Source organism: Festucalex cinctus, chromosome 2 (assembly GCF_051991245.1).
Source record: "Festucalex cinctus isolate MCC-2025b chromosome 2, RoL_Fcin_1.0, whole genome shotgun sequence".
In the NCBI taxonomy this organism is placed as follows: Eukaryota; Metazoa; Chordata; class Actinopteri; order Syngnathiformes; family Syngnathidae; genus Festucalex; species Festucalex cinctus.
The window spans coordinates 31,256,824-31,282,782 of record NC_135412.1 but is presented as its reverse complement, the minus strand read 5'-3'; the positions used below and the strand labels follow the sequence as shown (position 1 = coordinate 31,282,782).

At 39.2% G+C, this 25,959-nt stretch overlaps 1 protein-coding gene across 1 annotated transcript in view; it reads right to left on the bottom strand.

Annotated features, from left to right (window-relative positions):
* The window catches only part of gpr153 (G protein-coupled receptor 153), a 34,254-nt gene extending 8,628 nt beyond the window's left edge, over positions 1 to 25,626 (bottom strand). Inside the window, exons 1-4 of the mRNA XM_077514574.1 lie at positions 25,094 to 25,626; positions 12,781 to 13,375; positions 5,238 to 5,667; positions 1,289 to 1,478 (exon numbers count right to left, since the gene is read on the bottom strand). Coding sequence (XP_077370700.1) covers positions 1,289 to 1,478; positions 5,238 to 5,667; positions 12,781 to 13,133 — 973 coding nt within the window. The 5' untranslated portion in view covers positions 13,134 to 13,375; positions 25,094 to 25,626. The remainder of the gene's footprint in view (positions 1 to 1,288; positions 1,479 to 5,237; positions 5,668 to 12,780; positions 13,376 to 25,093) is intronic.
* Positions 25,627 to 25,959: the final 333 nt, after the last annotated feature.

The following is a 25,959-nucleotide window of genomic DNA, read 5'->3' as shown; positions in this document are numbered from 1 at the left end:
GAGGTGTTAATTATCACACAAAATATTAGCGACCCGGTATTAATTAACCCCTAACTGGACAACATGCAGTTCTGACGGACGACACCAGGGGGCTCAAAATGTTTGAAAGGTAAATGACAGGAAAAAGGACAGGGGAAGGGGATTGTGTGGGATGAAGATCCACTTAAACATCAGACAAAATGCTAATAAGCATATTGTGTTCATCCACGCGATCATGTCCAACCTCCTTTCTACTATAATACGACCCTATAACCTCAAGCCGATTTTGTTACAGTGTCAGTTCGGCTATAAAACAAAAATAGAATAAACTCCATCTTAATTCAGTGTTGGATGCAGAAAAAACAAAACGTGTGGCATCTCTTTGTGACTTGAGGCTAATATGAGCATGATGGCATAAAAGTGCTTTTCTATTTCTTCGTCCTTCCAAATGAATGGACACCATTCATTTGATCGTCCCGTTGTTGTGGGCCAAAATAACTCATCTTAAATGCAATGGAGTGAATAAAGTGCTGCACGGTAAATTTGGCCTTTGTATGGCAATCCCCCCTCCTCCCCCTCCCTTTTAGGTGCTCATGTGCATAGTGAAGCAAATCACTACAAAATATATTTTAATACAGTATTATAATAAGTATAATTAGCTTGTCTTTTCACACACACTGTTGCTGCCTCTCTTAGCCTCTTTGAGTCACAGGGAGTCTTTGAATTGAATTATAATAGAAACAACAAAAAGGGAGACGGCTGCGTATTAATGTAGTCTAAACATTCAACATTAGCTTACTACTCACTTCCTTTTCTACAATACTACTACCTACCATCATCAAACTCCACCATATGCAAAGTAACTATGCCTCTTGAGATATTTACTAGTAAAGTTAAATGCACCTTTTAATTCAATTCAATTAAAATTGTATTGACCACGTTAACTGTATCTGGATTTGGTTCATTTCCATTCACTAAGCCCTTAACCTAAAAGGTCGCCGAGGAAAAGGAGAATCCTGCACGTGCGTACAGAGTGAACACGTAAATATAAATTGACAAAACAAGCAAAAATAAAAATCAAACATTGGCTGACACAAATAATGAAAACAGTTTTGTGACCATGTTTACAAAATAAAATCAATTTCAGTGATCTACAGTGAAGACATTGGATGGGTCCAAGGTTCAGGCTTTTAAAAACAGGACTCAGCCACCACATTGACATCTTTGGATCAAGGGTAGGGGGTGAAAAAGGATGCTGGGAAGGTGGGATGGGAGGTGGATAGGACATGAATGCGTGGGGGGTGCTTACCCTCGTCCACCTCGTCATTGGACATGATGGCCACGCACTTGTCCCACACCATGCGGATGTCGGCCCGATAGCGGTCACAGGCCCACAGGAACATGGGCAGCAGGATGGACTGCACAATGGAGCACCAGAGCACACACAGAACCATCCAGTTGTAAGAGCGGTCGAACTTCAGACTGGCAAAGCTCACCACCTGTGCACAGCAAAACCAGAACAAACACACCACTTGACTACAGGACTGTTGGAATGCATTACAAATCCATCGTTTGTATTAAAAACAACAGTTGGTACATTTGCATCACCGAGGGCATAATGAAAGCAATAAACTCAGTTAATATACAGTTAATTTATCACACATTACATCCACCCGTTTTTTTAAAAATCCATCTCAGGGGGTAGCCATCTTGCCGTCATTTGAAAATGACATCATGGTGCCTAAAGGCTCAGCTTGTGTCAATAAATCAATGTGCATCGTCCCGAATAGCAATCTTTCATCAACTACATCCAATTACCTACAACTAGAACAATGCTTTCCTATGTTTATTATTATGAGTGTTTATGACAACCGCTCTGAAGCCGACTGTATGTGATATGACATTACTCCCCTTTATTGGGGTTTGAATAGTACTATAATGCTTCCAAGTCGGATCAGATGTCTATGATTTAACTCAACTTATTTGAATTCAAATTAACACTTTATTTAAAAAAATATTGCCTATCATACACTCAGGTAAAAAAAAGAAAAAAAGAAAGAAAAAATACTTGTCTGGGGGTGTGCTATAAAAAATGTTTTCTTTTGAATCTTTATGAACCTTCCAAATGTAACATCCAATTTTGCTCCCACCACAAATCTATTGCCGAGTGCATGAATCATCACAAAAATGTAAATGAGCATCCGAGAACATTTATTTGTGTGTTTGTTCTTCCTATGCATTTAAATAGTTCATATTTGGTCAGGAGAGCGATTTTGTTGTTTGTGTTCTGTCACTTATTATAAGCGTCCATCACTATGACCCACACAACACATTATACCTTATACTATAATTTATAAATCATATTCAAAACACACTGCAGTACAGTAAAGCACTACTTTCCTCAAACAAAACAAGATTGCCGTGGCCCGTACATAGAGTGCATTAACAAAAAGCTAATAATAATTCAATTGAACTCACACAAACTAACTTGCCAGTGTCCTGAATCTTTCTGACTGCTAAATAGCATCTGTGGCGCCCAAAGGAACGTGACATCTTCACTTTGCTTTCAGCAGCAGTGCTACAATAATGAAGCATATTCATTGTCTCTACATATTATATATTCCATTCATATTTGGTATATAAAAAATAAGAATAAACCTTTACTATCTATATAATTAAAGAGTCAAAGTAAATCTTATTACGAATGTGCATATAAATCTACATATCGGTTCTCCTGTAAAGTCTGAAATAATAAATGCAAACTGTGCAAAATAAATCAAATAATAATCATTGAAAAATAGATAAAACTCGGGCATTTATTGCATGAAATGAAATCTAGCTTTGAACAAAGTCAAATGGTTACTTTTTTTTTTTGCTTTAACTACTGTAAAGAACCCAATATCTTCCGTCAAAAGCGCGCACAGCAGCAAACTTGTCTGCTGAGCCAATGAAGGAAACGAGAGCAAAAAAGTTGAGCTATTTGTCAAGGAAGTTGTTTGTCGCTTGGCTCCCAGTGTGCCGTCGTAGGCAAATAGCAACGGAACCCACAGAAGGCGAGAAGCATAACCTGAAGGAATCATTGAAGATGATGGCTATGAAAGCCAACTCATTGCAGAACACTTGCTAATAGGATTCTTGATGGGGCTTTATCAAGAAAGTGTGGTTTATAGCACAATATAATAGCCACTTTGATATTATTCTCAAACAGTTATTTGCATCTTGTGTTTTTGTCATCTTTTACCAACGTTTTAATAGCATTAAGCTGTCGGGTGTTGCTTTGCAATATGTGCAGGGACACTTGTGTCAGTTAAACATGCCTTAGGTGTACAAGCCTTGATTGGGAAACATCTTTCGGTGACAAATGACTATAAAAAAACAAAAAGATGGCTGCACACAGGACAACCTAACTGAAGTAATGAAGGAATCAGGTCACGATACATAGACAGACGTCTAAACGATATAACAACAGCACATTTGACAAGCGAATCTCTCAAACAAGGCCCGGAACATTCTCTGAATGCAGGCTTCCTGGTCTGACTTTTCGTATCACATGTAAGCGGTCTTAAGCTGGCTACACGCTCTCAGCTCTGCCTGGAAACACGATGAATTGACTTGTAAAAAATGAATGAAAGCCTGAGGCTGGAATTTGCAAGCCAAATGGTGACAGGCTGAAAGAAGGGCTCGCTCCGTCATTTGTTGACGAGGAGCTTCAAGGACTTGTGCTGCCAGGAAGTTGTGGATATAGTGACATTCTTGTTATTAAAGAGGGGAGACGACCCCTGCATTCCTAACCAACGTTAAACGGGCCTGCTATGTGACTTCATGGAAACATATACACAACATCCATAAGCACTGAGCCTGGCCTACTTTCAGATGTGAATGAGGAGAAACATTTTGGTTCATGTAAATAATAAAGCAGCGGGGCATGCTTCCACATCACCATCAGGGTTTTATGTTCAATGGTTAGCTCCAGTAGTCCTGTCTGATGTATTTCCAAGCAAACCTCAAACACTAAACAATGAGGAATGGAAATAGGAAATTTCAACATCAAATCGTTTTATCATCATTCCACAGTCGGTTTTATTGGTTCGGCAGTTGTCAAGAGGGTTGGCAGTTGTCAAGAATAAAATGCTGTGAGGCAAAGTGAAGTCAACATGTGAAACACACCTCCAGTGGGTTGCAACACACAACTCATTTAAAGGTGAATTCAAGAAAAAGGATCACCAAGACTATCATGTTTTCATACATATAGCCTGGCCCACTTTCAAATACAATTTACAAACAAACAATTAATATTGAACAATTTCAAATAATACTGCTTTCAAATATATTGATGTCCTCTGAATGTTAACTACTGTTTGTTGATGCTGTTGTCTCAGTGACACGTGAAAATTGGAGCTAGAAGTCTGCTTCAGACCCCACCTGGTTACCATCAAGTCACATTGATTTCCTTGCAGTGGAAGGATAATACCACTTGGCGGCAGTAATGTACCATTAAGAGTAATGATCTGTTTTTGTTGACTTTTGTTGTTTTGTTTTGATTAGATTCTGTTTTGTCATGTTTTGTCTTGCTCATTAGGTTCTCATCAGCCACGCTACTCATATCCTGTCTAAGTGTGCCTCGTTGTCTCATCATTTTGCTTGTATTTAGGGGTTTCTTTTTGTCTTGGTCAGTCCATTGTTTCAGTTGATATTTGGTCTGTCATTGTGGTGTTTTTGTTTCGTTGATACTAAGAATTATGGTTAGTTTGGACTTTGTTAAACTTAATAAGTTAAGTTTAGTTTTGTCAACATTAAAAATCACTCATTTTTATTTTATTTTCTTAACAAAATAGCTTTTTGAATTGTAGTTTCATTTTTTTCGTTAGTTTTAGTTAACTAAAATGACCTTGCTCCACACTCCACCAAAAGCCCCTTCACTTTGTGACATTAAGCTGGCTGTCAACCAACTCTAGACCTCAGAGAAAAAAACCCGCACAGTCTTGACAATACATTAGGTAAAGATGTGTTTTGCACTCAATTTTTTTTGTTTTGAGGTTACATGGTCTTTTTTTAAACAGTACAATATTTTTGAGTGCAATTTTTATCATGCTGTTCTTCTCAGCTTGGATGAAATGCATTTCCTTTCATTTCAATGGGGAAAGATGATTGGCAATGAAAGCGTTTGAATATAAAATAAAAGTCACCTCTGTACATCACACATTTTGCTGAGGATCAAAGATTTGTTTCACACGTAAATGTTGATGTATTGAACTCACCAGTATGGGGAAGCCGGTGAGAAAGTCATAAATGAAGACAATGCCGCTGATCAGGTAAGTGATCTGCAGCGAAGTCTTGAGAGGTTCTGACCCATCGATGGAGGACCTGCGCTTGCCCTGAGCATCCTCCACCACAATGGTGGGGACGTTAAACTTGTTCTTGTCGGCTTTGTGGCCTGCTTGAATGGAGAAGGTCTGGAAGAGAGCAATGCCGATGCAGATCACACCCATAGTCACGCTACCGCCAATCAAGAGCAGGAAGCAAACCCCAAACCCCAGGCCGATCTCTGTCACAATGAATCGGCAGTCGGAGGTGTAGAAGCGGTCGATGGTGTCGTGCCAGCCCACTGCTGGAAGCGTGGACAGGATGAATGAGACCATCCAGATCCCCATCACCGTGTGCACCGCCTGCTTCTTGGTGTTGCTCAGCCTGGAAACACAAACGCACGATTTAGTATAGGAAACGCTAAAAAGCTCAAAACAACACAAAGTTCCACCTTCAGATACAAGTACCCCACTTTGCTTTGACTTGTGAGCCAAAATTCAAGATACAAGCACTGGTTGCTGGCAGCAAACTCAACTCACTAGTGAGCAATTCTATTACTCACAGGCATATTTGCAAACCTCCTATTACATGCTGTTTCAGATACCTATGCGAGTGTTTTGAATTAAGAGTGCAGTCAATAAAAGAATTAATCACATCAAACACATAAAATGTTTACGTAAAGGCCCTGCTTTATTTGCGGAATTGTATCGACATTTCGAATGATTTTAACAGCACATGGACAACCAGAACCGTAGCACATGCTTACAATTGCTCTGAATGGTCCATACACTTACTATATATATATATATATATATATATATATATATATATATATATATACGTATATATTTATATATATATAACATTATGTACAACACTACCCATTACTTTTTTGACAGGATTTGAAAAGGGAGTTTTATGAGTTTTATTGTAAAAGAAATACAGTACAATGTCATCCTTGTAGTGTGAAAAAACAAGCTGAAAAAAGGTGCACACTGTATCATTATCGCTTAGACAAACTGAAGTTGAATACTAGAGTGATGTAAGAGCTCTTTACTGATGGCAAAAAATTGTGCTTCACATCCTGTGGTCAATTTGTCATTTTGTTCTATATCTGTGCAGAGGGATTTGGTGGTCCTCACATCTCCAAATATATTGTTGCAGCCAAGCACTTTGCTAAATGTTTTTGTGTCCTTTGGCGATCGCTCCTTTCTCTCGCACACATATATACGTGAAATAAAACAGCTAGTGACAGATGTTCCTATTAAAGTCTGGACTTCAGCAACATAGGACAAAGTAGGAGTATGGGGAGTTATTATCACCACCTACAAACAAAGTTTAGTGGAAATTCTGAATCATACATGTGAATATATTACTCTGCAACTATCCATTGTTTCAGCCTCCATTGAAGAAAGACAACATGTTGGTCAACATGTCACTGAGAATGTCAGAATATTTCTTAATGAGGCAGTTGTCTCATAATAATATAATTACAAAAAAAGGAAATGCATGATCAAAATGACTTGTTTGATTAAATTGTAGAAAATAAAACCACATAATTGTGATTTTTTTTTTTTTTTTTTTTTTTTTAATGATTTAACCAGTGTTGCCACAGTTACCTCGAGAAAAGTATCTTGGTTACTTCAATTGCTTTAAAAAGTAACGGTTACTTTACTGATTACTTGATTTTAAAAGTAACTATGTTAGATTACAAGTTACTTTAAAAGTTACATTCAGCAAATGCTGACATCCTGCTTAACATAAAAATGACACTGTTTTGCCAATTTACTGTGTTGGAAGTTGATTGTAACAGTGACATTCAAGAATAAAGATTATTATTTTTTTATTAAAAAATAAATGAAGGCAACCTTTTTTTGACTTAATATACATATTAATTTTTCCTGTATTTCTCAAAATAAATTATTGGCCTACATGTTTTTTTTATTAGAAAAAAAAATGAAAGTCTTTCATAGTGGAAAAGATTCCACCCACCACCACCCCCACACTCAAAAAACGGAAGCGCTAATATTGAGACTACCAATAAATGACTGCTAATTAATATAATTGAGACAAGTGTGCTGCATTATTACAGAAAACACCTAATCACCAGAACAGGGATAAATGTTGCCTGTCTAATATTTCCACTTGCTAAAATCCTCTCGAAAAAGCAGCAAAACATAAAAAATATATATACACAAACAAATCAAAATATTGCTGTTTCCATGTCCTAATCTATTTTTAAAGGATTATTTGACATACATGGTTGCAAAATGAAAGGTAACAATAGCTTCTGCAGCTTTGTGCGAAGACACTGAGAGCAATAACGCTCATCTTTCCTCAATATTCCTCCAATTCCTATAGCCGAGAGATTACATCACTAAGCAGCTTGAATATATTGCGTGAATGAGCGTTGCAAAGGACAGTGGACGCTGTGAGAGAGCAGCAGCCCAACTACAAGGTTGAAATTCATTATTCAGGCCTTCAGTGTGTGTTAATGTCAGAGACAAGGCAGCCATGCTTGCTCAGCAGGGCAAATATGGAGAATGAAAAACGAACAGCATTTACATGGCGTTTTTGCACCACAACAAATGAATATTCAAATGAAGTGGCGAGTACAATGTCAGTCAGAAAGGAAGTGAAAGGTGGCGTGAATGGGACAAAAGCATGAAACCTAACAATTCACCAGCTAGCCACATTACCCTTCCATAATTAATAATATAAGTCACGAGCTGTATCTAACATTATGCTACCGTCAATGTCCAGCTTTGATGAACAATTCCTAAATAATTCAACAATGTTATTTTGTGGTTCACAATGTTATAAAACAGCCCTGTAATCATGTGAGCTGTTGCTATTTTGACTGAACAAAACATATTTAACGATAGGTTGTACAATGGAAACCACTGCAAAGTAAATGAATGTTCTTGAAATTTGACACGCAATGTTGCTAACGAGTAACGACTTTCATCTGTTTTTTGGGGGGGTTTTTGCCTACAAAGCAATAAATGTTTGAGCCACGAAAATGTAGCCACTTTAAAGTGGCTGCAATTTATGCCACAGTGTCACCCCGGGGCTTCCCATTAGACGTGCTGTAGCCACCAGCTTTCTCTTGATCTAACAGGATTCCTGGCCTTCTCTCAGCGACGGGGTGTAGTAATAGCTAGCTAGCTAGCTAGCTAATTGCATGCTATAATTGTAAATATGGATCTCGCTGTAAGAAATACGCAACTCGCCATTGTGCCGGATCACCACAGATGCGAGCGTAGGCACTCAGTTCTTATAGAGAGGGACTCATGTTGTTTTAGCCACGCCCCAAAAATTCTGGACAACTGAAATGAGTTCAAGTTATAGCCCCACAATTTAGTACTACATAGTTGTCATTCGGGCAGGCACGGTGGTTCAGTGGTTAGCATGTCTGCCTCCCAGTACGGAGGACTCGGGTTCGAGTCCAGGCGCCAGCCTTTCTGGGTGGAGTTCGCATGTTCTCCCATGGGTCTTCTCCGGGTACTCCGGTCTCCTCCCACATTCCAAAGACATGCATGGCAGGTTAATTGGACGTTCCGAATTGTCCCTAGGTGTGCGTGTGAGTGTGGATGGTTGTTTGTCTCTGTGTGCCCTGCAAATGGCTGGCAAGTTCAGAGTGTACATGGCCTACTGCCCATAGCCAGCTGGGATAGGCTCCAGCACCCCCCGCGACCCTTGTGAGGAGTAAGTGGTTCAGAAGATGGATGGATGGATAGTTGTCACTCTTTTCACATATTTTCAGCAGACATCTTCAAACATGCATAATGGATTTAAAGATCTTGGAAGTTACTACCTCTCTGACCAAAACGAATACAACTTTTGTGCTGGGCTTGATTCAATTGTGCAGGTGTACCTACTGTTGTGGCCAGTTTGGTATCACACCAGTATGTGAGTGTTATAGATTGTGAATTTGAACATCTGTTTGTCTCAACAGCGCTGCCAAATTGGCCAGGCTAACTGTAAATGCATTATGCCCGGGAAGCACACTTATTCTTTGCTTCTCATCATCAGATTAACAGTGAGATATCATGATCATTAGCACCACTTTCTGCACATCTGCGAAACTCAATCCCATGTTCATAGGTGCTGCGTTTGTTGACTACTGTATGTTAACCCCAAAAAGAAAATGTAAATGATCATCATTTATTAACAGATGTCTGCAGCAAACCAAAGACCTTTGAGGAGCGCCTCAAGGCGAGCTGTCATACATCTGCACCAATAGCATAATAATTATATAAGAGCAAAAGGCTTCAATGTGAAGTAACTATCACTGCTAAAACACCACCCACAACAGACACCTATGATAAACCATCTTGGGAAAATATGTAGTGTAACAAATACCGACCTAAACAAAATACATTCCTACTGTCTGAAAAATGACCAACATAAAAAACAAAATAAAAAAAAAAAAATGATCATGCATCCCAGACAAAAATAGCATCAAAATCCTTTTGGAAAGCAAGCATCTATGTGTGAACAGCAGATGTCTTCGGAGTCTTGCGAGGCCAAATTGTGTTACTGCAAGATCATGCTGTCTGGTAATGGGAATCTTTATTATTCAGTGCCACTTTGCTAATATCGCTTCTTGTCTGGAGCCAAATGTAGCTGAAGGCCAGAGCTGGCAGATGCTCCTTGTGGAATATTGTTACGGGTGTGAGTTCAAACAGAAGCATTGGCGGCAGAGAAGTGTCACTTAATACAGACTGTGTAGTGTACCCATCTGAGAAGGTTATTCTCAGGACTACTAGATTTTGCCATTCCCATGTCTTTTTATTTTTATACGCATTTCTGAGCTACGCACATTTTCCCACCCATACTTCTTGAATTCTGAAGCTGTCTGTTAATCATGGTGCATGGAGTTGTCACAGAAATCCATGACCATGACCATCCATTTGACCTTGGTGCTCTATAATATTAGTGGGCCACCTCTTGTATTGTGTTAGCACCTGTCACAGTGCTAATGTTACTGTTCAGAATTGTCAGAGTTGGAATATTGAATGTAGTTAGAATGGTTTGAATCGGCTTAAATGTGGAAGAATGAGTAAATATCTCTTCATTTGGGAATTTTGTTGTGAATTTGGAGAATATTATAATAGCTCCATATATGTTGTGAATGAGCTGAAGACTTTTATGGTTTAGTTGGTCGAGAAATGTGGAAGGAGTAGGTAAGTACCGGTAAATGTAGGCAACCATTTAGGATGTTGTCATGGAAAATGAGGAATATAAAAAAAAAAAAAAGAAGTGAAAAATAGCGCACAAGGTGTACTGAATGAGCTGAACAGGCTAAAGTTGTAATGTGAAAGATAAGGATTATTTTGTCGAATGTCTTCACATTAATTTTATTATGTGGAAAAATGTGCAATTGTGGGAGAACTATACAGAAATGTGAAAAATAGTTCCCTAAATTACCTGAATTTGGGGAATATTTTCAATTTTGATTGGTTTAAAATAAGTATAATGTCAAAAAAAAATGTGGGCTCGTCAGCATTCCCATAACAAGACAATAATAAATGAAATTGGGGTGCTGAATGGCAGCCCGCCACGCTTCCAGTTCGGATGGGTTATAACTGGGGAACATGGCCTTTAAATAAGGTATTGTAAAGTTGAGGGACGCGACATTCCTTTTCAGAAGCACCAAAATGGCCGGCCATCTGGACACTACATCTCCCAGGATGCCTCCCTCACAACACCAGCAGGTGTGGTCACTTAGACCCCTTGATTAAAGCAGGCCTGGCTGACTGGAGCGAGGCGAGAAAAAAAAGTTCCTGAGGAAAATTGTTTCTCAATGTCAAGAACACAGAGTACGAGTTGGGTCTGAGTAAGCCCGGTCTCAAGAACGTACTTCCAAAGCAGTACGCATATCTCGCTGCCATATTTCCGTATTTCATCGCACTTATATCATGTGACTAGCTTTAAATGAATTTGTACTACTATTTCGATGTTTCAAAATGTGTTAAAAACCTTACTTACGTCCTTGTGATTTTATGAGACGTCATCAATGGCGGCCCAAGTACTGTTCCAATTGAAAGTATGCATAAGCCAAGACCACACAGAATTTCAGGATGTCGTTCTTTTTTGCTAGCTTAATTAAACCAAGGGTACATTGGTTGTTGCTTGGCTTGGCTTGGCTGGGAAAATATCCCAAGATGCATTTCATACTACAAGGAACGGAATGGCAGCGGAGGAGGATCACGTTTGTTGGTTTTCTTGCTTCTTCTTTCATTTCTGGCAGACAAGGCACGGCATGTACATTGCTGCCCACCACCAGCAACACGTTTGATAACCCTCCCCTTTTATGAGCGTAAATAATAATAAATATTTAACGCGTAAAGTACAACTTTATTAAATCAAATCCTTTTTTACACAACTTAACAATTGCAATTTACACTATTATAAATATATGAATATATATCCATCCATTCATCCATTTTCTTGACCGCTTATTCCTCACAAGGGTCGTGGGGGGGTGCTGGCGCCTATCTCAGCTGGCTTTGGGCAGTAGGCGGGGTCACCCTGAAGTGGTTGCCAGCCAATCGCAGGGCACACAGAGACAAACAACCATCCACGCACACAAGCACACGTAGGGACAATTCGGAGCGCCCAATTAACCTGCCATGCATGTCTTTGGAATGTGGGAGGAGACGGGAGTACCCGGAGAAGACCCACGCGGGCACGGGGAGAACATGCAAACTCCACCCAGGAAGGCCGGAACCTGGACTCGAACCGGAGTCCTCAGAACTGGGAGGCGGAGTGCTAACCACTCGACCACATATATGAATACATATTAAATGTAATTTACTGTATACATACACACACACACATTCAAAGATAATTTTTAAAAATGTACCACAATTTCAGGAGAATCAGAACAAAACCTGCAACTCAAATCGGTGTCTTTCCAGACCCTTTTTTATTGCAATATAATCCTAAATTGGATAAATCTCATGTCTCAATCTCAAATGATATTTTGTCAATATATTACTCGTAATTATATAACATTTAGTCACGAGTAGGGGTCTTTAAAAAATCGATTCGGCAATATATCGCGATACTACAGCACGCAATTCTCGAATCGATTCAATAGGCAGCCGAATTTAATTTTTAACATCCATTTTTGATGAAAAAATATTCAACAAAACGTCTAACTTTCACACCTTAAGTATGGAAGAATGTGAGAGAGAAGTGGAGAAGGACTGGAAGGACTCAAATAATGAAACCCACCCAATATGAAGGAAAGTTGTGTCTTTTTAGTAACCAAGACTACCTTATTTTGGAACCTTGTTTTGCTAGCCTTGACACTTTGTGATGACCTTTTGTTTTTTGAAGCCAACTGGCCACTCTGAAGACGAGAATAAACATCGGTTTTGTTTCGCATTCAACATTGGTAGACTCCTCCTGTCCTGGTGCGCCTCTCATGGCGTCACAGCATCAATAAATGAATCTGAATATGAACATGAATCAGACGTGTCTCACCTGTAGTTGACAGGCCAGCGTACCATCCACATGCGGTGGTAAGAAAGCGATGTGACGGAGAAGCAGGTGACCAGCGTGAGGGTGTAGAAGGTGGATACAAACACCTTACACAATCCCTCATTCCACTCGTAATTGGAGTGCTGACGGCGCAGCGTTATGACGCAGTACATGGTGATGGGGATGGCCATGTTGAGGATGTGCGTCCCGGCCAGCGTGCAGATGAGGAACTCCAGCGGCTTCCACTTCTTCTGCTTGGCGCTGACGCTGAGGATGCTCCACGTGTTGGCCAGGATGGACACGCCCGAGCAGACCAGCCAAGCCAACGTGTTGGCGTTGATGACGTCATCCACCATGTTGGAGAGGGGCGGGGCACAGCCTTGGGGGCCGCAATGAACTGTTGGCAAGAGCGGGCGCACGCGAGGAGAAGGAGGAGGTGGTGACGGGCAGGAGGGGACGCAGGGTGGGGGACGAGGCAGGCATCCTACATGGGTTGGCGCGCACTCTCCATGGGAAGGCCACAGCGGGGCGGGGACACGGCGGCGGGGCAATGCAGCGGGAAGCAAGTGGGAGCGGCGGGCAGATCTGGGCCGGTTGCCTGGGAATCAGAAACAGAAGAGGGGGCGGTGATGCAATTACATGCTATTAATTCAGTCCAATTGAAAATAATCCTTCATCAGACATAATCCTTCTGCCCAGTCAACTAATTACGTGAATCACCACATTTTATTAAAGTTAATACAGAAAGTCATTCATTGGTCGTGCTTCACACAGAAGGGTGATCAGTCAGCAGGGCCAAAAATTAAGCTGCCACTCCAGTAGTGCATATAGAAAGTCTACACACCCCTGTTCAAATGCAAGGGTTTTGGCATCCAATAATAAATCATTTTAAAACGTGTTTACAATTAATGTGACTGAAAACCTGTACACTCTATTTAAAAAAAAAAGTAAAAAAAATAAAATAAAAAATCCAAGAGGGAAACCGGTAATAAACAACTAAGATAATGTGGTTGAATAAAATTACATACCCTTTTATAACTGGGATTATAGCTGGCTATATTCAGAATTATCATGTCACATTCAAACTCATCTTAAATTGTCATCAGCACAAACATTTTAGACAATTTAAAAAGCCTCTGATTAACTAGTACTTCTCAATTATTTGTTGTTACTAGCTAAAATAAAATATTCCCCTCCCCAACTCTCTGCCACAACTATAAAATTATAATTTGTCCATAGAAATTGTGTTTATGCCACTCAGCAAAGGAGCTAAACTCCTTTCGCACTCAGACAATGACAGCGTCACTGCCACCTACTGTCGTGGATGTGCAAATACTTTTCAGGTTTTTTGTAAAACAAGTTTGAAATATATATATACACTTTGTTTCACTTCATGATTGTGTGCTACTTTGTGTTTAACTTCCACATAGAATTTCAATGAAATATATTTGTGTTTGTTGTCGTACCATGTGAAAATGTTGAAAAACTCATGCGGTGTGAATACTTTTGCAAGGCGCTGTAGTTAAGTGCTACTTGATCTAGCAGGCAACATATATATATATATATATATATCACTGCAAAATGAGCATATTCTCTCTTTTTTTGCACATATTGTAGCCTGTTAACGTGCAGCTAAATCACAGATATAAAGTGTTAATGAAAACAACTGTGAGCTATGGGTGCGAGTGGAGCTTAGCAAAACAGAATAAAATGTTGTCACAACAAGCTATAAAAGATCATGCACAAACTGTAAGTATGACTGCTGCCGAGGGTCTACTTTTACAACCCTATTTACTACTCAACACGAGCCAAAGCACCAGAAGATATACAGTACAATGATGTCCCTCCCTCTATGGGGTGAAAAATGCTTGCCACACAGCCAGGGCATGTTGTCACATTCATTCTCTGTCTTTTGGCTTGTCCAAACACTCATGTGCTGCAGGCTGTGGGCACTGCAGCATCCCTGAGAGGGGACTGAAAATGACCTCATCAGCATCATCATCACCACAACCAGTGTTTGCGGAAGAGAGGCATTGATGGGGTAGCGGTTCATTTGCCAGACTTCCATGATGGCAGGCAGTGTTAATTGAATTCCTACTCACTGACTGAGTGTTGTCTGTCTCAAGGTGCCCGATGTAACTGTTACTGGCAATCAGTCCAGGGTGTAGTCTAAATTTTAGGGGGAAAAAATGAAGTCATATGGCAGTCACAGTCTGCTGTTGCTTGAAAGACGAGCAGCACCAGACAGAAGATAATGGACACAAAAACTCTATATCTTGTCAAATATACACAGTACTGTTTATTATTTTGTAAGAATTCCTAACAGGCTTCTTTTTTTTTTCACAGCTGGAGCTAGTGGGGCCTCTACTTAAAACAACATGAACCTCCAGTACAGCCGCAGTCATTCAGGAGAGCAAATTGAGCACAATTGTGCAAATAATCAATCAGAATTTGTTGCTTCGCACTGCAGTGCAGTGACAGTTCACAAAATTACACACATCACAGCATCCACTTTTATAATTTGGCCAAAAGCAAATAAAAGCACAAGTGTCCAAACTGCTTTGAATCCAAATGGGAAGTATTAAAGAACAAGTGACTTAGCTGCTCAACACTCACTATCAACACAAGTTGAAATGATGTCATAGTTACATCAAAATGCATACATAAATCCTCTTAGCAAGCAAACACGTCGTAGTTGGATAACACTGGATCAACCCAATTAACTTATCTAACAAAAACATTTCTCTTTGCTCAAGTATTTGAACTGGAAAGCTTGACGGAGCCTCAAAACAAACACAAAATTGACATAGTTCAAACAAAACATGAGATTAAAAACAAGAGACTGGCCAATATTCACTATGGAGACGATCAAAGCAAACACACGGACCATGTTAAAAAAACAATGACAAAGCATTCAAGACATCAAACCAGGCAGGGGATGTAAAAAAAAAAAAAAAAAAAATCCCAGCTTTGATCCAGGGGTCCCCAGGTGCTTGTGAGAGTCTGAGCTGCTTCAGCAGAGCTTGATGCAGAAAATCTAACAAGCAGTTATAGTAAAAGCATCAATAAGTCCTCCAAGTTAAGGAATCTGAGATGACGAGTTCGATACCTTGCATCTCCCGTCAAAGAAGAGACCATATGAGAAAATATGTGCATCTTTTTAACTAAACCAATGTCCATTACAGTATCTTAATTAATTTCAATGCTGAAACGCAAGTACAAAAAGGTTGGAGGCAAACAAAAAAAATAACCACATAGTGTGATTTTTTTTTTTTTTTCCTCCAATGCAAAAAAACTTTGGTGCATAAAAAAACATTCAAAGAAGGCAGAAAACTACTGAACAGGAAACCACCATTATGTATAAGAAAGAAAAAACCAATCAAATTTTTTTTTGTAGTTTCTGTTGCATTTTATTTTGGGTGCAGTGCCACTGTCGAGCAATAGATGGCGACACAAAAGGCTAATTAATTTATTTTGAATGAGGATGAATGAAAACAGGAAGTATACAGTAACCTTGTTTTTGTGGAAGATTATTAAACATCAAATCTTCACGCTGCTTTTCACGCCTCCAGAAAGAGAAGGCTGTAGTTTCATTTATAATCTACATCTTTGGGCCTGATTAATATTGTAGGCGTATGAGATGTGTTTGTTTGTTCTGGGGGAAAAAAATGGTTTGTTTAACTGTAAACATGTAGAAGGATAAGCACACTGTTACATTGTTTGTACTGTTTGTAATATTTTTATGTTATCCATTGGTCTTGCTGTCACTCAATGTGTGTTTAATCTTTACATGTTTGTATTAATTCAAAAGTGCGTTTAAAGACCTTGAAAATAAGTGTTGTAAATGCTACAATAAAGACAAGGGAGCGAAACCACCGTGATGAAAGGGGAGGGGGTTTACTGCACACCCTGTACTGGTTTTCAATCAATGGCTGGGCACTCAGAGATAGACTGCTATGTGAAAGTCAAACGTGTGAACCACTACACAAGCATCGACAGCACTTGTCAACTATCTGCACTCCTATTTCTTCTTAAATTACGAAGCAATGACTGGGTACTTATTTGGTGGAGGCAGATACTGGTGAACTGGTTGCCTTAACAAACACAAAAAGGTGACTCATCCAAAGCTTGTCTTCTTCTTGTAATGAACAACCTCATAGCAAGAAGCGAGAACACAAAGTGCCGGATGTCAAAGTCATTAATGACATTGAGGATGGCTATGGCTGACACTTAATATTACCATACTGCTTGTAAACATTCTAGAAGCACTAACCACATCAGCGTACCAATCCAAACTGTACTACAATAAGAAGAACTATATGACTTGATGGCAATGTGACTTCAAGTCCTTAGTTGGCTTATGCAATGCCTTATTAGCAGAAATGAAGCAAGAAGCAGAGTTAGAATTTCAAGTCTTGAATGATAGCCTCCTTTCAATTTGAACTAACAGCTTGATCGCCCACAGTCCCCTGGGCCTCCAAGCCAAATACTTTGCCGTCTGCAAGAAAGAGCACTGGCAATTACAAGACTTTTCTCTCTCCAACTTCAAGGTCCTGAATGATAACAGAATCACTGAGAACAGACGGTCTTTGTGACGAATGACTTCAGAGAAAAGTCACTTTAAATATTTCATGTTTAGACTTGATGAAATGTGCTGGAACAACCCACTTGTCAACGTGGCATATGCAGGGTTTCTTTGACATGTGATGGCAGAAGTGCATTTATTCAATTAGCTCTGGTGGCTACAGCTAGCTCTGAAATTGCAATTATACCTGCCAAAGACGAATTGTAAAAAATGATGAATGAGAGTCATGAAGGTGAATATTGAAGGTGCTAGCTGACGTTGCTTATGACAAGTCACAACACCAACCATCTTCTTCATTTTAGTAAGTAAGTAATTAAGTTTTTGTCTGTTTAGCGCTTTTCACAGACACAAAGTCATAATGCGCTTTACAGGGTTAAAAACGGCACACACATTCAAACACACTAGTGGTCAGCTGCTGTCATGCAGGGCATTGCCCAGTCCACTGGGAGCAAATCGGGTTCAGTGTCTTGCTCAAGAACACTTTAACACCCACAACCTCACAGATGGGAAAGGACCACTTTACCACTGAGCCTTGTTTTATCTTTTACTCATCACAAAAAGGCTGTTTTTGTGTCTTTTTTCAATTGAAAACCCATGAAAGTGAGGTAAAGACATACTGATAATCATTCCGAATTCAAGTATTTTTTCCCAGATTACCCGATTAATCTGAAAGATTATCCGGTGTGTGGGGTTTGTTAAGTGATTGTTTTTTTGGTTTTTTTTTGTCTTTTTTTTTTTTTTTTCTCTAGCTTGACAATTGTAGATGTTAAATATGTTCAGTATACAATACCACAATAAAAATGATACAAGTTTACAACTGGTATTGTATATATTTATTACATATGCTAGCACAGTACACTAACCATTCTTCTACTACTCATTCTCTTTTTGGAATTTCACTAGTCTGGATGCCCTTTGGCACCATGCTGCCTCTCACAGGGCAGTCTTGGTACTACATTTATGACATTTGTGAAAGCAGAGTCAACAATTCCCAGTGGAGATATTGTTATATGTGTGTGGTGTGCCATATTGGACATTTTAAGTACACTACACACTATTACAGCAGTAAACTTTTTTTCACATTTTTTATTTATTTATTTTTTTAACTGTCACTATATTATAAATCGGAACCTGTGTACCTGACATCCTGTCCATTTTGAAATAGAATTTTAATCGACAAACATTATATTATGTTGCCAGCTGTAGGAATATAAATTACTAGATGCATTTTGTGGCTGTAAAGGAGATAATTACCAACTATTTAAAATACTGCAATGATACTTCAATGTCCAGGAAGAAGAGAGGGATTAAAGATTTTCATGTGGTGCACAATGTCACCCACACACACACAGACACAGAAGAGCTCTCCTTCACAGGGGAAGGGATTAGGTCGGCCCTCGGAGGTCAGCACACAATCAATCTGGTGCTCATTAGCTTGTTATCAGAGTCCAGCAGAGGAGCCTTCATGCATAACCAATCATGTGCAGGACCAGCTTGTTAACCCACTGTCCCGCAAAAAGACTAACAGGGGCTGGGGGCCATGATTTTGGGAGGTTTTCTCCAACTGTTGCTCCCTACAGTCCCTACAATTCAATTCTACGTGATCGCATTGCACCCATGGCCTGAATTAGGCTCACAAGTAATTAAGCGCCATTAGGATTCTTATTAACTGTATCAGCCCTTTGGGGCTCCAAACAAAGAATGTTACAACCAACCAAACGGTCCGCTTCTTTCCATGGACACAAGTGACCCCTTGCAAAACATGCTTCGGAAAATCACATACACATACCGGTACCTCAATTATTATCCTTCTTTCGCAGCTGGAGACACTTGCTTGAGACTTGAGTCCCCTGGGCAACGTGCTGTCATTTATGGTGTGTATTTCTCCATGATGTCATCTTGTTATTTGGAGTAAAGGGCATCCTGTCTTTCCACTCGAGTGAAGGCAAAACAAGTGTTTGATTTGCTGTTTTAATGTAGCAATATATATATATATATATATATATATATATATATATATATATATATATATATATATATATATATATATATATATATATATATATATATATATATATATATATATTAGGGGTGTCAAAAAAAATCGATTCGGCGATATATCGCGATACTACATCGCGCGATTCTCGAATCGATTCAATAATCGGCAGAATCGATTTTTTTTTTTTTTTTTTTTTTTTTTTTTTAAGGATTCACACCTTGAGCATGGAAAAATGTTATATGAACGGCACATTAAGCCTTAATATTTTTATTTTAATGCTGTTCAAACATGAAACAGATTACAACCTCTATAAGACTGAAATTTCAGATAAATAAATAATACATTTTCATATAAATCTTACACTCTACAAGCTTACTGATTAGTATTTTCTAAATATGAAAAAAAAATCGCAACAATCGACTTATAAATTCGTATCGGGATTAATCGGTATCGAATCGTGACCATTCGTATCGGGATTAATCGGTATCGAATCGAATCGTGACCTGTGAATCGTGATACGAATCGAATCGTCAGGTACTAGGCAATTCACACCCCTAATATATATATATATATATAGCACAATGTGATCGCAGCTGATCATGTTCAGTTCTTGATCCCAATCGTTACCATAACCACCAAGCCACCTCATGTTTCCATTGAAACAGTTTTTCCCACTAAACTTGAAAATGCATGTTCAGTGTGAAAATGTTCATGACTTGGCAATGACCAGCAGAGGCGCCGTTGAGTCAGTCTCAACTAGTTTGTTGGCGACAGATGAGGATAAACAACCCCATTATTGGAAAGCTGAGCTACTTCCACACAAAACTTCACTATGGCACAACAGTGGCTTAAAAAAAAGGTGTTCAGAACATTCCTTGTCCAAAGAATAGCCGAAAAGGTAAGTGATTGAATGTACTTACTAATAGATAAAAAAATTAACGTCCATATCACAATATCGCGATATTAAAATTGCCACAATATCATCATCTTGTCACGATATTAAAAGTTATGTTAAAAAAGCGATGTTCCATTTGTGAAGTTCCAGCACCCTCTGGCGGTTAGTTTATTAGTGCATTTTAATTTTAATTAGTCATATTTTGGCCAGTGCTGCGGTTACCATTCTTATAAATCAGTCATACCAGCAAATATTTTTCAACACCTCCATAAAAAAAAATAAAATAATAAAAATATTTTTTTTTTTTAAAACAAAAAACATTATGTTTTAGTTTTCACCCGTTTTGGCCGAAGACAGCATTGTGAATTACATAGACCATGATACTTATATGGCCAATAAGAGTACATGACAATTAAATGAATGACCAAGACTATTTCTTTGTAACTACTGTTATGATGTACAAAAACAATATTGTGCTCCAATATGAGTTTTTTAACAATATAGTGAGTTTTTAATACAGTATGTGAGTTTTTTATTTATTTATTTCTTTTTATGTACCATCAACCTCCCTCACAATATCGTGATAATTATGATATCATGATGTGATGATATTGTTACATCCCTCCTTGCTAAACATTAACAAAAGTCAGTCAGCATGTGACAATCCTGTGCAGAAATAAAAAATGTTGGATCAACTTTGGGCAAGCGCTCAACACAAGTAGACAAAAATGTTGGTATTGATGCTAATGCTAATACAACATGAGCGGCGCTCTGGTTGGTCCACCAATTTGTTGGACAACTACAGCAGGTGTTCCGGGCTCAACATGGCAGCAACAGAGATGATGAGCTCCTAATTATTACTCACATCATCTAATCATTGAAAGGTGTTAGTTCAAAAGTTTAAAAAAAAAAAAAAAAAAAAAAGGCATAATGTTGCTTAAGTCTGCTGTTTTTACTTATTTTAGACACTTAAAAAAATATATGAAATACATATACTATACTCATTTGTGAAAACTTAAAAATGACCCCTTTTTAAATGACTCTCCTTTGCCCCAGTCAGTGAGGTCCTAAAGGCATCAATCTTGGCAAATATGACAAGTGGCTGTTCCATCCTGCAAACATTTGATTGAAGTCGTTGGTGAACACGTCATTAAATAGAACATGCGTCCTGATTAAATGATCCAGAGGAAACATTCCGAGTATTGTACACAGAGGTACTCTTCCCTTTGAATTTAATTGCCTCTGCTTGCTTTTACTCTCTGCAATGAACATAAAGTCCTCCGGACTGTTAGCGAGATCATTTTGGCTTTTATTGAGTTGGGCTATGAGACTAGTTAAAAGGCAACCACTGTGAATAATCTGCTTGTGTGCAGCTTCCACTCGTTTTTATTTGTTTTACAAACTGCTATTCTTCACGTTCCTTTGCAGCTTTTGCTGTGAAGGCAACACCAAGTTGCAAGACGGCGATGTACTAATAAAGATGTATTAAAGACGCATGCCATAATACAACACGGTGCTTGCTCTCCCTGTGGGACAATTGTAAACACTTTGTTACAGTGACCAGCTTCTCAGAGGAAGTTGTTGAATTTTCCATCATGTAACCCGAGTCTTTCTTCCTGTTTATGTAAAGCTACCTCAAGCTAAGAGTGAGGCGGGATCACTGCAAGCCATATTGCACGGCTTTTGTCTCAACACACCGACCAGTCCCACCATTAGAATCACCCCAAATCTGTTATTTATAAAAACATGCACTGTGCTTATTACCTTATTATCATCATCACCACCACAGGCTAAGCAACATAAATTGCACTCAGTTGAGCACAGACCTCCAACTGGGCTAGAAAATCTGAATTTGATTCAACAACAGAATGTGCATATTCATAGATGTGCACCTCCTGCAGAAGTATTAACGGAGAAAATAAGACAAGTGTTGTGAAATTACAGGGTTCAAACTAAAATATGACATGATGCTTGCATACGCCGTCAAGGGAAACATTTGCAAACAACTAAGGGCATGTTTACATAAGGTGTGTCAGAAAAGGCCCTGACCTGGTTGTCACAAAGGATATATTTTATTTCAAACCCAAATCAAAAACTATAAGTTTCCCCCTTCAGTGTGGGCCAAATGAATAACCAGCATGTTTGCGAAGACTGCTGCGGTACTTGCTTCTTTCAAGCCATGAAAAGATGTGAGATCTGTGGCCGGAAAACTCATGGTTGCTTCACTCATAATGCCCTGAGCATCTGACAGTTCCCGACCAAGAAGAAAATTGCTGTGGGCATTTCGACAAATATCGGTAATGGCCTTTTTTAAAAATCTGATGGCCAATAAAAGGTGAATAGAAAACCATTTTAATCTCAGGGAACTATTTATTAAAATTTTCAGTTAACTTTTATAAGAGACGCTGCTGACCCTGGGAACCTTCAGAACCTTTTGTTTTTGTTCAATATTAATATATATATATATATATATATATATATATATATATATATATATATATATATATATATATATATATATATATATATATATATATATATATATATATATATATATATATATATATATATATATAAAAAATCTCTCCTTTTTACTGAAAATATTGGTTATCGGCCTTGACTACTAATGATCAGAATAATATGAATTTGACACACCTGGTGTATACCATTAGTGACACCAGTCCTGGAACTTTACTGACACACTATGTCCAATAGTGACTTTGTAATTGAATTTTTTTGAAAGCACTATACACTTGTTGGTAGTAAAGGCTGGAATACAACGAATTTGTTAAGACCCATTTTCAAATACGTATGAACAACAACAACAAAAACACATTTGTGTTTGTTTGTTTGTTTGTTAACATTTTTAGTTGGCAACAATGTGATTCAAGCAGGCTTCAAAAAAGCAAAGCGACCCTTCCTGGCACAGGTAACAAACATGATAACTCCTTGATGCACGTAAACACCGTGTGAACTTGTTGTGTGTTCAAGTGAAGGAAAGCACAGCGTGAACACAAAATAAGCCAGGCAAACGTGTGACACACAAAATGTCACACATGCCCCGTGAAACACTGAGCGCGCCCGCGTCACGTGATGTGCAGCCTGACACGGCTGCATGACAGCCACTCTATCCACAGCGCACTAATGGCCTCTGCATTGACATGAATGTCTCCTGCTATGGTTGCTGACATGACCACGCTTTTACATTTTCATAGTGGTAACATAACACTCCTAATTATGTGCTTGGTGGTGAAGAACATTAAATGCAGAGGAGTAACTCCTTGGATCAGTTGGCAGGTCGAAATGATCTGGCATCATGTGTTTGCCTACTTGACAGAGACACTGCATATTAATGAATACTCCTAGGGGAATACAAATCTTGATAATGTCACAGTTAGCCTGATTCAAGATGTGCAAATGATCAGGTTGCTCAAATGGACAGTCACAGCATATCCTTTGCAAATGGAGGTAATAGTTAATTCATTCATTACAGCCTGTAAACAGCCTGAAGAGCTGCTTGCTAGTTTTGATGCAAACACTGCATATTGTTTGACAGTGGGGCTCATTTGCATAATAACCACCCTCATACTGAATTTCTCCGCCCATGACGTGGCAGCTAGGCTCGGTGAAGATCCAGATTACGCTGTGTAGTGCATATCACGTCAAAGCCAAGAGGTAAGTAGAGGTTTAATTTAGCCAGTGGTGGCTTTCTACAAGCAAGATTCATCCGCAGTCTGGACATGGGCGAACATCTGCTCTGGAGTGAGTCTCATAATAGTCTCCAGAAACAGCATAAAAAGTCACTAGTTTGTGGCTCATTACTTGAAGGGTTGGAAATACTGCTTTCTAGTTCTAATTAAAAGTTATCAGCACTGAGTTGCCATCACTTTATTGTCCTAACTCCACCGCCAAAAAACATTCTTGCCATATATGAGACAGAACTGTCACTCTGAAACTGTCAATCACAGTAAAGTGAAGTAGATGTCAAGTGTGCTAGTATTCTTAATATTTTGCTTACTTAGAATGACAGAGACCTTTTATTAGGAGAGAGAACTGTTTTAATTTTTTGGAGGAAGAAAATGCCGGTGTACTTTTTTTTTTTTTTTAATCTTGCTGTATTTACACTATGTGTTTGAAGTGACACAATAGCAGCAGAATATAGTAGTGTGAAGAAGAAAAAAAACGTTCATGAAATCAGATATCCTCAGACTGCAATCAGGCGGAACAATATGTGAGTACCCAATGTACTGCAGTTGTTTACGTTCATTTTGTTCACTAAGTACAAGCACAGTGATATCAGTAACATCAGGACTCTCCAGAAAATACACAAGTGACACTTAATACATGCTGAATGTTGAAAAGCAACCACTCACACCTTCAATAAATATATTTTAAAGAAATGAATACATTTGTATTCGAGAGCACATTTCCTATCAAGAGAGCAGCTATCTGATAAAATGTTACTACTGTATCTGGTTTATTTGTAGGAGATGTTTCCCCACATCTATCAAATGTGAAATTATCATCCTGAACCCAGCACGTTTCAATTACGGATACTGTGCTGTGCTGTCAGTGGGTTATTTCACCTCTCAACTGGGTCATTTTTCATTTTGCATCGGACAAAAATCGATTTGAATGCAATCAGCCAAATAGGTCAGATTAGCTCAGTCTATGCAGGAATGCTGCGTTCACGTGTCTTCATATCGAGTGCAGGACACCACCTGTTTGGACTGGAGCCTATAACCTACTACTCCAATTCTACAACTATTACAATAAATATTCTAACAGTATTTGCATTTTATCACTAATGTGATGTGTGGTGCTTTTTGTTTCTTACCTTTGAAGACACGCTCAAAGCTTCCTTTCAGCCGCTCACTTGTCACACGAGGTGTTCATGTTTTCACGAGAAGTGGCTTCCCAGTTTCTGTCCAACAGTCCAAAGTGAGCAAAAGGAGTCAGCCGCGATAAAAATGTTGGTATACCCCTGGAGATAACACGCATCACCTCCGCCGAACTCCTCTTTGTCTTCCGAAGCGAAGGAGAACGCCGTCTTGTTAAGATTATCGGCGCGTATTGATCAAACCATCAGAGTGGTCCTTTCCATAAGGCCGATGAAGAGGCACCGGGGGTGCACGAGTGGCGTGAAAAGCAAGTAAAAGATGCATCATCTTCGCCTGCTCGCTCGCTCGCCCCTCGCCTCAGTCACTCAGCGGCTTTTGGGCTGCTGGCTGCGCGCTCCCGCACCCCAAATGCGCGCGAGAGCGGCAAGACGCTCCGTGGCGGTGGCGGTGGGAGAGGGAGTGCACCGACAGACTGCTATGGGATTGGGGGAAATCATTCATGGAATGGGAAGCGGCATACACGCAAGCCTTCTGAGTGAGTGTGTTTGAATGAATACTGTAGGGGCGATTCTTGGATCAGAAGTTTAGGGATTTGATAGTTGACGAGGGTCGGGGGCGGGGCATTTAGTTAGAGGCATTCAATATTTGGGGGCCAGAAAAGAATATAGGGTAGGCTAAGAGACAAATCCTTGCCTTAGAACACAAAACAGTGACCTATGCAGAAGAATTTAAACCGACTGTATGTTGATATATTGAGTGGTATATCTTTAAGAAATTTGACACATGTCCTTGTTGGGAGTGATTGGGTGGATCAAATCAGTATTGAGGCAAAATAGTTAAGGATGCTGTAGTTTTGTTGATA